Source organism: Chamaea fasciata, unplaced genomic scaffold (genome assembly GCF_029207755.1).
Source record: "Chamaea fasciata isolate MVZ Bird 193981 ecotype frontalis unplaced genomic scaffold, bChaFas1.0.hap1 SCAF_1, whole genome shotgun sequence".
Classification (NCBI taxonomy): domain Eukaryota; kingdom Metazoa; phylum Chordata; class Aves; order Passeriformes; family Sylviidae; genus Chamaea; species Chamaea fasciata.
The window spans coordinates 96,909,294-96,921,807 of record NW_027094086.1 but is presented as its reverse complement, the minus strand read 5'-3'; the positions used below and the strand labels follow the sequence as shown (position 1 = coordinate 96,921,807).

Sequence of the window (12,514 nt, the reverse complement as noted above, 5' to 3'; positions counted from 1 at the left end):
CAAGGGTTTGTTGCGTTTGTTGCTGTGGAAATATGAATTCTGTTGCTACAGTCTCCATGGGATTTCCCTCCCCCCCCCCCCCCCCCTTGTTTTTTGAACATTTACATTTTTATGAAAAGTCAAGAACAGGAGACATTTGTGACAAGCAAAAGAGGAGGCTATAGCCCCCACTCGTCCATTCCCTTCTGCCAATTTTGTTTCCAGCCCCCACCACATTTTTCCATGTTAACTGTGTTGGGGCAAGGAGGTGGGAGTGAGGGAATAAAAGCATTCCTGCATGTCTGGAGAAAAGAAAATAGATAAAGGGGGAAAGGGAAAGGGGAGGGGAAGAGTGGCCAGGGACTTGAACTGCCAGTGAAACGATGCTTCTCCGGCCCTCCTGTTCAGATAATAGTTAACTCGGGGTTAAAGATTAATACCCAGGCAAAGCCCCGTATAAATGGCCCGGCCAAGCCGAACGTTTGTGAAGCGCCTCCTGCACCCCGGGCCGCCGAGCTGCCCTCCCCCAGGCCCTGCCCAGCGGCATGAGTGGCCTGCGGTGCGCGCTGTGCCGCGGCCGGCTCCCGGCGCTGCTGCTCTCGGCGCTGCTGCTGCTGCCAGCGCTGCCGGGCGCGCGCCTCGCCCGCGGCGCGCAGCCCGTGCTCTGCGCCCCCTGCACCCCGGAGAGGCTCGCTCTCTGCCCGCCTGTGCCGCCCGACTGCCCGGAGGCTGCCCGGCAGCCCGGCTGCAGCTGCTGCCAGATCTGCGCCCTCGGGCCGGGGCAGCCCTGTGGGGTCTACACCGCCCGCTGCCGCCTGGGGCTCCGCTGCCACGTCCCGGCCGGGGAGCCCCGGCCCCTCTTCGCCCTCATCCAGGGTCATGGGACGTGCTTGCCCACCAGCGAGGCCGGAGGGATGCGGACGGAGGAGCCGGCAGGTACCGCACCATTGCGTCCCCGCTCCGCTCCGCCTCACGGGCCGGGTCGGGACCTGCGCGCCGGGCGCTGCGGGACAGCCCTCGCCGAGGGCAGTCGGGTGAATTGGAAGGCGAGACGCGCCGCATCTGGAAACGGCGCTGCGGGCTCTGGGAGCCAGAAGCTGGGAACAATGAGCGAGGTTAGACAGGCGTCTGAGAAATAGGGAGGCTGGAATGCACTTTCCAGGGAAACATGCTCTAACCTGTTCGAGGTGAGGACCATCCTAGTGCAGAGCCTAAGATGTTCGCAACAAGCTGGTATGCTACAGTCTGAAAGCACGAAAACCCTAAAGCATAGTGATGGGGCAATGTGGAATAACTACAATAAAGTATCTGGGAGGCTGCAGACAGTTTTTCTTTAGTAGTAGACAGTAGCTGGAGTAGGACAAATGTTTTATAGGCTTTGGTGATATACATCTCTAAAAGTTGTGGTAGAGAATGAAAAGGCTTTGTGCCTGGGTTCATTTCAGGAATAAAATCTTCCTGGAGTAGTGGAGTGCTAGGCTAATTATCCTGAGGCAAAACAGCATCTCAAGCATCTTAGACTATATGATGGGCAGGAATTTCTTCAGTGTTACTTTGTTATTTTTCAATATTATTATTATTGTTATTATTATTATTTTCATCATCACTACTGCTATGTCCATGAAATGGTGATTAAAGTTACTCGGTAGCATTACAAAAATAATCATTGACTCAAAATAACAATAGCCATTAGTAGAAGTGGAGTTTCTCTTGTACTTGAAGGGGTGGGGAAGGCAGAGAACAGTGATAAACTGAGAATTTAAGTTACCTACATTCAATTTGATTCTTTCCAGAGTTTGCTTGCTTCGTTCCTTCCTTTCTTTCTTCCTTTCTTTCCTTCCTCAATTTCTCATCTTCATCTTTTCTTGAACATTGTCAAAGGGTGATTTTTAGTCCATTGCCTGTTTACAGCCTTGATCCAGCATGTAATTTAGGCATATAAAAAATTATCCTATGAGGAATCGCCTGCAATTGCAGAGAGCTTCTGTTGCTTTCAGTGGAAGAGTTCACACGTGCTGATTTAGGCACTGGCATGAAGGCCATGATCAGGCAGAACCAAATATTTTCTGCCAGTCCTTTGCTGTTTGGTCTAATGCAGGCCAGCATGAGCTACATCTGGCTCCTGTGAATTGCTACCCCTTCTTATTCATGAGGCAAGAACAAAGTACAGGATACCACGGGATGAGGTCTTGACCATTTCCTCTCATGAATAAAACCAGAAATACATCACACTGACAAAAATCTAAATTCATTGCAAGTTTAACTTCATTCTTTTCTCATTTAGCCAAGTTTCTATAACCCACTGTAGTCAAGAAGGTTCAGGTTTTTTTCACTTCTAACGGACTGGCTGCAGCTTCATCTTTGGGACTGAAGTAATTTTGAAGGATCATAAAATAACCAGCTTGTTAGAGAATAGCTGCTGAGTCCTTCTATGAATTTATTACCAAAGTATAATTTGCCACACTGCACATGTAATTTATTCCTACAGGATCTACTGCAATGGATCTGGTTTAGATATTACTTTTTTTTTTTCTTTTGGTTGATCTTTCACTTCACCTTTTTAAACTTTGAGAAATAAATGCTCAAGAAATAAACTTTGAGAAAAAAAAAATTTCACTGAAGATGTTCACTTTAATATCATTCATTTCCAGATTCTATAGAACCTGATGATATGCCTTTGGAAAGCACTGAAGTAACACAGGATCAGCTGCTGAACTACCAGTTGATGTTTCCCATAGGCCAGGATAAATCCCTTCCCTGGAATTCCATCACTGCATATGAAAATATGAAAGTGAAGAGAATATCTGAACTCAAGAAATGGAAAGAGCAGGTGGGTCTTCTTTGTAAAACTTTCAGAGACCGTTTCAGTAGAGCCTTGCAAAAAAATTCTAACAGTAACATTAAGATATCAGTATTTTGGGTAGCTGAAAAACCAACTTTTGGAATGTTCTCATCAGATACTTGATGAACAGACAAAATGCCTGGAGCGATAATTATAAGTGTGCATCAGATATGTCCTACACAGACTTCATGCACAGGCTGAATGTTTCACCATATTTACAATCAGAATATAACCTGACCCCTTAATTTACAGGAATCTATGTTAAATTCTTTGACTCCTTTTTTGTTTTAATTAAGAAAAGGCATTTGTCACTGGTTTAACACACAGTGAAATAAAAGGGAGTCCTTCCGTGTAGTTATTGATGAAACACCAATGCAAAACAAAATGTGATTCTCTCTGATCACAAGGAAACACTATTAATTACATTAATGTAGAAAGACAAAAAGCTCAACAATTAAAGCCGGGTTCAACACTGCAAAATCCTAGCGGGTAATGAGAGTGTAGGGCCTTTGCAAGCAGGTTTGCATTCCACTTGAGGGCACTAGAGAACCACGGTTAGACCGGTTCCAGGCAGCAGCACAGTTGCATAATGGAGCTGGGTTAGTCGGGCTGCACAGAAGCCTTGGTTCGTAAAGGTCACCGACAAAATGGAAAAGTAAAAGAAAAAATTTAGTAATCACCACCCTACCTTAGGAAGCTTCATTCTGTATCCAGAACAGGACTTAATCACTGATTTAGTTTGAACTGTTATGCACATGTGCTGTTAGCTACAGTTCTGATTTTAGGGCCTCTGCTTCTCTCACCCAGAGCCACAGATAAACCCATAGACTGGAATATGACAGCTTATATGAGGGGCTAACATGGGGAGGTTTTGCTAAAGCAGATGTTATGTTTTTGCTCAAAAGTAGAAATATTTGTTCAGTCACTTTTCCTTTCTTTTGCTGATTCAAACATGTTAGGTACTACTGATGTACAGAAATTGTGACTTTGAAAAAGAGAGCCAGCAAATTGTGCAAACAGTGAATATTGCAAACATTTCTTCATTCCCAGTTCCAAGAACTGTGAGGTTTAGTCCCAGAGCTACAGAATGGCTCCATGTTGCTTTGGCAACAGTTCTGTCCTGTACAAAAGATAACAAACATTCAGATGTTGGTTCTTGCACCATCTATAAATGTCTTGCACCTATCCTCCATACATCAACAGAGCACAAGGCCATGGCAACGTGGAAAACGTGACCAACCTCAAATACCAATCTTCCAACATCTACCTCCCAGTAACAGGAGAGATTGTATCCTCAGGACTAAAATCCCCATGTTTATGAGAACAGAAAAAACCTCAAAGAATAAAAACAAAGGTGTGAATGCAACACCAGAGTTTTCTGCCTGTGTTCCTACTGAAAGAAGAAAAACTACATGCAAAACAGTCTGGTATAGACTTTATGCCTAATATGTATTTTCAGCTTTTTACTGTTTATATGCTGATCACCTTTTGTGTAGCTGACTTCCTTGTGATTTTGGTATTCAGTACCTTGGTATTCTTGCAGGGTCCTTGTCAGAAGGAGCTCTACAGAGCCCTATATAAATTGGTGAAGGCTCAGCAGAGAAGCAGAGGGGAGATTTACAAATTTTACTTGCCCAACTGCAACAAGAATGGATTTTACCACAGCAAACAGGTGCGTGCTTTTTCCTCCTTTCTGCTCAGAGCAGTGCTGCAACTAGCCTTATACACCCAACCCTTTCACAGTCCTCTGCTCCCAAACTCACAAGTTTGCAGCAGGTTGTGAAAACAGGGATTCTTGATAGTGAGAGCAGATGGTTCATCCTTCTCTTCAAGGTGAGCTGCATGCTGGTGGCTGTCAGCAATAGAGGCAGGAGCCTTTTCCCTTCAGAGAACAGGTGCACTAAAAGCATTTTCCAAAATATTTTAACCCTGTCTGCTCCCATGTACTTGATTTGTTACCATACCTTCAGTTGACATTAATTCATAATATCTGCCATACTACCTGCCCAAACCCACTGAATATATAATAATCACTATGTAAAAAGTGGGCTCTTAGGTCACAGGAAGTGGAAAACCTAAATAGGCAGTGGAAAAAAAAAACTCTTTGGAGCAAAATTAACCTTCTGAAAGCCTAACAAAAATACTGATTCGTGTCACCTGTGGTTTAGGTTATTTGCTCATTTCCATTATACCCTCAGAAAATCTATTGCACGTTACAGTGAGAGTAATCTGCAAAACTAACTAAAGTTCCAAACCTCAAGCCACACCCTGTAATCACAGGCCATGCACACAAATTTTGTAGGTCTGCATAAATCTGTGTCACCAAGACTCCTTGGTTTGGGCATGGCATCACGGTGTGACTCATAAACACTGTGACCTGGCATCTAATCAAGTGCAAACAGAAACCTGTTTAAGCCCCTCCCCAAGAAAAAAACTTCAAAACATACTACCTTATTTATCTCCTTGTGTGAAGAGACACAATTCAATCACTGCTCTCACCCTATGAGATTGTATATTCTGCCATACTTCCATTTCTCACACTGGCACTGGAAGATACTGCTGTTTTCTACTGCTGTTTACCAAGGACTGGACAATCTTAAACCTGAAGTTTCTCTTGTGATAGCTGAGCTTAGGTCTTGGTTCCCTAACCAAGTGTGTTGTTTACAGGCTCTGCAGACCACTGCATTTTAAACAAGCTTGTGCATGGCAGGTTCCCATTTTCTGATCCTAATTCTGTCCAACACCTCTATTGCCAGTACCTCACAGGTAATCTTACAGTTACTTATTGTGTTTTTGTGGGGTTTTTGCTAATTATATTCTAGTGTGAAACTTTACTGGATGGAGAACCTGCTGAATGCTGGTGTGTCTATCCAAAAAATGGCAGAAGAATTCCTGGATCTCCAGAAATTAAAGGAGAGCCAGAATGCCAACAGTATCTCAGCTCACAAGAATAAAACTAAACCCCCAGGTTTTTCACACCATATTTTTTGTGCTGCCTGTTATAGTCAAGAACCATTCCAGTCAGGAGCCATTTCACTAAAGTAGTCTTGTGCACCTGATTTTGAGTGTATGAGTAACCCCATAAAGTAACATTTTTACTGCACTGAGTTTGCCTACATGTTGAAGTGACAGTTGTGAGCAACTGCAAGATCAAATCCTATAATCTTGTATATTTTGTTTGTATAGTATTATATATACCCTCATATGTAAAGCTGATGAATTATTTATTTCACACTGCATGTATTTTTGTCTCTATGTATTGTTACTAATTTATATTCTCAAACACTTCAGAACTTTATATTTAAATAATTAATATCATTGTGCTTAAATATTTGCATTATGTTGGAGGAATGTTGCAACTTAAGACTACAAATGTCATAGCTATTGGGAAAAATGGCTTGTAAAACTTGAATTTTTGTACTACGTATTTATAGATGTAAAACTGAACTTAAAAATAGATTTCAGTAGAAAGCATGCTTAGAAACTTATTTAAAACCTGTTTTGTGAACATAATATGTTACTTTTGCACCTCTTTTTCAATGCCAAACTGTTTCTTAAAAAAGAAAGATTATATACTGAAGCTCCTGATGGGATAGTACTTGTATCTGTTTTTTAAACATGTGCACTGGATAAATGGCAAAACACAAAATGAAATTCTGCACCGCCTTTGACAGGTGTAAGTCATTCACAATATTGACAATGTTATTTAAAATGAGCTATTAAAAGTCTTCTGCTCTGCCCTTGTCTCCAGTTTTCTGCTTGTTTCCTTTCGAAAGTCTAACCTCAGCAGGAAAACAGGCAAAAGTCTTGCAAATCTGCCTCCTGAATCCCATGCTCCTTTTACCTTCAATGAGTTTCCTTTTTTTGGTCTCCCTGCCCCCTTCCCCTAGTCCTGTGCTCTCCAGCCCCAGCTGTGCCATGCAAGCCTCTGCCTTGGGCAACAGAGCAGCCTCCAAGGGAAGTTATTAGAAGATTTTCTGGATAGAAAAGCTGGATATCTTTCTCTACTCAAAAGCCCAAGGCAGCAGTATTAGTGCATTTACAAGATAACATCAAGACTACAAAGAGCCATTTCCTGGACAGAAAGTTAGAGGTTATTAAAAGGAGGCTGGGAAAAACCCAGCATGACACTTTTTTCTGAAAGTAGAGAAGAGGGTACTCTTGGCTTGGGATATGGTCAATTTCCCTCCCGTACATGTTCCTTTGACTTAAGTGATTGCAGAGTAAAAGAGAATGCAAGTGACTGCCATTCTGGCTTCAAGCTGATTTTGTCTGTGGAGAAACTGGTGTGGGAGTAAGCAAATCCCACAGGTGAAAACAGTCTACGCCAAGCGCTCCTATGAAAACAGCTGGGGAGGAGAGTGATAACATTTTCTAAGAGTCTGGCAGAATGGAAGTCTAAAATCCTCCTGCCGTTTGTTGGCCCAGACTTTGAGTTTTAAATGGGAGAGGGAAGCTGCTTGTTGAAGCTGCAAAGCTAAAGCGTGGAGATCTCTGCTCTCCCTATCACATTTCTATGGCTTCATACACTGCGCTTGCTGTATTGGCTGTATCTGCATGCCAATGTCTGCCAATCCAATGGGCGTCTATTAAACTGTTCTAGATTTAAAAGTATGGATATACTACTGAACTTTGTGAAGTCTTTTGAGATCTTCCCAAGGAAAGCACTGCATAAAAGCAGTCAGTGGTACTGGTATTGTAACTAACTAATGTCTAACATCCTGTAATGAGCTACTGTGAGACCTGGCTAAAACTGTTTTACAGTACCACATTCACTATGTCCAAATGCTTTGGAAGTCACTGTATCAAAATAATGGAGAAGCAGCAAGTTTTGGAGTCCTTTTCAGGGAATCTACTCAGCACCGAACAATTGTCATGGCATTGCCAAGGGAAAATGGTGAAGAAAGGAGGGGAAATCATCTTCTCGCAGCTACAGCACACTCCGACTGCTCTCACTCCATAGACCTTGTGTAAAGGTTTATCTCTAAAGAGCAGAAATTGATTCTTTTTGTTGGGATAATTGTATATATAGGGGAAACATTCATAGTTTATGTAATAATAGTCTATTTGCAGAATAGCAATCCAGTGGACAGCTACTTCCAATGTTTTGCAAGGTGGAAGGTTACCATCCTAGCTGAAAGAAATTGGAGTTTTCAGTGGAGACAGGGGTTTAGGGATACTCTTTCCTCCATTTGGTAAGTGCCAAAAGCAGAAATTACTTTGCACAACATTCAGGAATGACAGGCCAATTTCTAAGAAGTGTTTAGCCCCTTACTCACCACTGAAAGTGGCAGGGGAGGTGTCTTGGTTTAGATAGACAGGTATCTGCCAGGGAGGGTTGGAGTCTCCCTTGAAATGTAAGCATCTCCCTTTTTTTCAAATTATTATAAATTTGCAATTAAAAGACTGTCAGACAAAGATTTTGGGAATAGGTATAGCAGTTCTTTACTAGGGATATAAAAATACAGATGTTGAAGTACAGAAGAATAAGCAAGCAAATAAACAAACAAGAAATCCTAGAAAACCCTGACAGAGTCAGAAATACAACCTGATGCCCTGTTGGTCAGGGTGTTGGAAGCAGTCCAAAGTAAGCCCTCCTGGAGTGGCAGATGTGGTTCTGTTGGAGTAGAGATGGTCTCGCTGAAGAAAAAAAAGGGTCCAGTAATGGTGAAATGGGTCTGGTCTTCCTCCAGGGATCCGGTGGAAAACTGGATACCTAGTGGTACTGTGGCTCCTTTTTATCTAGGTTAAGGTGGTTTCGGCTCCTCTTCCCTGTGTGGAGCATCTTACAATAGTACAATGTAATGTGTCACGTCATTGATGAGCTTTTAATGGTCCATTAGCAGAAGATATTCCCATGGGAGTAGTGAAACAATGAAGAGAGATAAGTAGTACTCCACCATTTGATAAGCGACACTGACCCATTTGGGCAAAGATAAGCAATTCTGCTCCACCCAGATGAAATAGAATAACATGTTCTTTACAAAACCTGCAACATTATTTACTCCTTATTCTATTACCATTTGCATCATACTTAACACAATGAACCTTTACACTCAATTCTCACTTAGGATTAGGTTTTCTTGTGGTACACAGCTGGTTTCTCCATTTTTTTGCCTCACTTACTAAGTGTAACTAGGTCCTTGAGCTAGTGGCTTGTGCGACTTGTCATGTGGGACTCCATACGGCTGCTTTGCACTTGTGGTTCATCCCTATGATGCGACAGGAACCATTCATGAAAAGAGCGTAGCGTGTTTCTTCTGCTGGCAGTTGGTTGTACGGAGGAACTTCTTCAGCCCTTGTCACTTGTTCCTGCTCTTCTTCATCTGTGAGACCAAAGCTTTCACCTTCTGGCCAGTTGGTACTTACTTTTAAAATCCCAGGGCGATTTGGGTTTCCAGTGTGGGTGTGCTGTGTGATAAGGGCAATCCATTTGCTCCATGTGGCATTGGTGGCATGGTGGGTAGAGGGAACCTTTCCTTTAAACATCCACCTTAGCACTGGTAGTCGGGGTGCCAGAAGGAGTTGTGCTTTTGTGCTAATTACCTCTGAGGCAGCTTGAACTCCTTCATAGGCAGCCAAGATTTCCTTCTCTGTGGGAGTGTATTTGGCTTCAGATCCTCTGTAACTTCGACTCCAGAATCCCAGTGGTCAGCCTCGGGTCTCCCCAGGCACCTTCTGCCAAAGGCTCCAGGACAAACTGTTGTTCCCGACTGCAGAGTAAAGCACATTTTTCGCATCTGGTCCCGTCCTGACTGGGCCAAGGGCTACTGCGTGAGCAATCTCTTGCTTGATCTGAACAAAGCCTTGTTGCTGTTCAAGGCCCCAGTGGAAATCGTTCTTCTTGTGGGTAACCCGGTAGAGAGGGCTCACAATCTGGCTGTACTCTGAAATGTGCATTCTCCAAAAACCTATGGCACCTAGGAAAGCTTGTGTTTCCTTTTTGCTGGTCGGTGGAGACATTGCTGTGATCCTGTTGATGACTTCAGTGGGAATTTGCTGCCGTCTGTCCTGCCACTTTACTCCCAGGAACTGGATCTCTCGAGCAGGTCCTTTGACTTTGCGCTTCTTGATGGTGAAACCGGCTTCCAGGATATGCTGGATGATCTTTTTTCCTTTCTCAAACACTTCAGCTGCAGTCTTTTCCCACACAATGATGTCATCGATGTACTGTAGATGTTCTGGAGCTTCATCCTTCTCCAGTGCAGCCTGGATCAGCCCATGGCAGATGGTGGGGCTGTGTTTCCACCCCTGGGGCAGTCAGTTCCAAGTATACTGCACGCCCCTCCAGGTGAAAGCAAACTAAGGCCTGCATTCTGCAGCCAGAGGAATGGAGAAAAATGCATTGGCAATGTCAATAGTGGTATACTACTTCGCTGCTTTGGACTCCAGCTCATACTGGAGTTCCAGCATGTCTGGCACAGCAGCACTCAGCGGTGGAGTCACTTCATTCAATGCACGATACTCCACAGTCAGTCTCTGTTCTTCGTCAGACTTGCGCACAGGCCAGTTGGGGCTGTTGAAGGGTGAGTGGGTTTTGCTGACCACCCCTTGGCTCTCCAGCTCACGGATCATCTTGTGGATGGGGATCACAGCGTCCCGATTTGTCCAATACTGCCGACGGTGCACCGTCAAGGTGGCAACAGGTACTCGTTGTTCTTTTACCTTCAGGAGTCTCTCTGCAGATGGGTTCTCTGATAGTCCCGGCAAGGTGTTCAACTGCTTAATGCTCTCTGTCTCCACAGCAGCTATCCCAAAAGCCCATCTGAGTCCTTTAGGGTCTTTATAATATCCATTCCTGAGGAAGTCTATGCCTAGAATACATGGAGCCTCTGGGCCGGTCACAATTGGATGTTTCTGCCACTCCTTCCCAGTCAGGCTCACCTTGGCTTCAACCAGAGTCAATTCCTGTGATCCTCTCGTCACTCTGGCAATGGAAATCGGTTCTGCCCCCACATGTCCTGATGGCATTAGAGTACACTGCGACCCAGTATCTACCAAAGCTTCATATTTTTGTGGCTCTGATGTGCCAGGCCATCGAATCCACGCAGTCCAAAAAACCCAATTTTCCCGTGCCTCTTCCTGGCTAGAGGCAGGGCCCCTCTAGCACTGGTTATTATTCTCTTCTTGGACATACATGGTAGAGGTTTTTTGAGGGAATCTGACACAGCATTCCCACCTCCGTAATACCTAGCAGCTTGCTCATGGGAGGCTGAGGCTACTTTCATTCTAGTGGAACTCCCTCTGTTAGTCTTTCTCTCCTTGAGCTCACGTACCTGTGCTGCCAGGATAGAAGTGGGTTTCCCATGCTGCACTCCCATGTCCTCCCCATGGTCACGCAGATGAAACCACAGGTCAGCTCGAGGGGTGCACCCTCTCTCTCTTGCTGGGGGATGTTGGGCTCTGATTCTGGGGCCTGTGACTCACACTGGTGCTACATGGGAACTGTTCCTCCTCATCTCCTCTCTCATTTCCCTCATCCCCTCTTTGAGTTCCTTCACCACCGCAGCGACATGAGCCTGCATTGGGCCACTGATCATACTTTCATGATTTCTGAGCTTGTTGGCAACAGAACCCACTGTCTCTCGGTTATCCTCGGCATTAATTGTTGCGATGAATGTGGCGTATTGAGATGGTCCATGTGTTGCCAGATTCCACAATATGTGCCCTGTGCATCTAACCTTGTCAGGGTCATTATCATGCTGTCTGGTCCTCCCAAAAAGTACTTCTAATACTGCCACTTCTCTCAACAGTTGGGTTCCTTCCTCAAGAGTCTTCCATCGCATTCTATTGTTGTGTTCTTGCATTCTGTCTCTGTGGACAAATCTCTCTCTCACACTCATTAGAAGTTGTTCCCAAAGGGAAAGGGGCCTTTTCTCCCTTACAAATACCTGATTTATACCTGAGTTCTGGGCTAAGGGTCCCAAATTCCTTGCTTCAGCACTATCCAGTTGTAGGCCTGTACCCATAAGGTCCCAGACTCGAAGTAGCCAGGCTGTATAAGCCTCACGTCCTCGTCATACAATATCTTTTTGCAGATTACGTAGACTTTCATACGACAGGGACTCAGTGATGATCTCAACCTGTGGCTCTTCTGTGGATTGTGAGGACCCTCCTTTCTTATCCTTACTACCAGGATCTGCCGATTTCACTTTAAACTTCCTTGTTTCCACAGGGGCGACTGCTGCTGGCTGTGGCTGCCCCTGTGGTTCAGCTGGAACCTGGACAGTTGTAACATCCGTGGCTTCCACTGCTGCACCATCAGACTCTGCCTTTTCGGGGCAGGGGGAGGGTTTTTTTGTGAGCTGGGGAAACGCACTCCCTCAGCATCTGGCCTATCTCATGCATTTCTTTTACCAGAACTTCAACTCAATCTGGGTGGGTCTTTTTTGAGGCAGGCTGTGGGGCAGAGTCAGGCTTTGGTGTATCATCCCTATTCTGTGGGGTAGGTATCAGGGTGGTCATCTAGGTCAATCTTCCATTATCTCTGAATGCTACATGGAATACGCCTATTAGCAGCACCAGCCATTGTATGATATCATTAGCATTCAGAGAGGATTTAAACCCTTCAAAAACTGGTGGGGCAGGCCCAAGGAGGTGGGTAAAGGGTTGGGAAAAAAAAACTCCCCCGGTGTCATTTCCTCACAGTAGGTAGCATTGTTAAAGTAACTCCAAAAACACACAGTTAGTGTA

The 12,514-nt window shown here is 44.6% G+C and overlaps 1 protein-coding gene across 1 annotated transcript; it reads left to right on the top strand.

The window, feature by feature from the left end:
- Window positions 1-524: 524 nt before the first annotated feature.
- On the top strand, window positions 525-6,549 carry IGFBP1 (insulin like growth factor binding protein 1). Its single transcript, XM_066190450.1, has 4 exons — window positions 525-915; window positions 2,631-2,809; window positions 4,365-4,493; window positions 5,644-6,549. The coding sequence occupies exons 1-4, from the start codon at window positions 525-527 to the stop codon at window positions 5,773-5,775; spliced, it is 831 nt and encodes a 276-aa protein (XP_066046547.1). The 3' UTR covers window positions 5,776-6,549.
- The last annotated feature ends 5,965 nt before the right edge of the window (window positions 6,550-12,514 follow it).

Bases quoted from the DNA above. Each gene is read 5' to 3' on its own strand.
- IGFBP1 (XM_066190450.1), top strand. From the start codon at position 525: ATGAGTGGCCTGCGGTGCGCGCTGTGCCGCGGCCGGCTCCCGGCGCTG. The intron at 916-2,630 runs GTACCGCACCAT...ATTCATTTCCAG, and splicing joins GCGGACGGAGGAGCCGGCAG to ATTCTATAGAACCTGATGAT. The intron at 4,494-5,643 runs GTGCGTGCTTTT...ATTATATTCTAG, and splicing joins GATTTTACCACAGCAAACAG to TGTGAAACTTTACTGGATGG.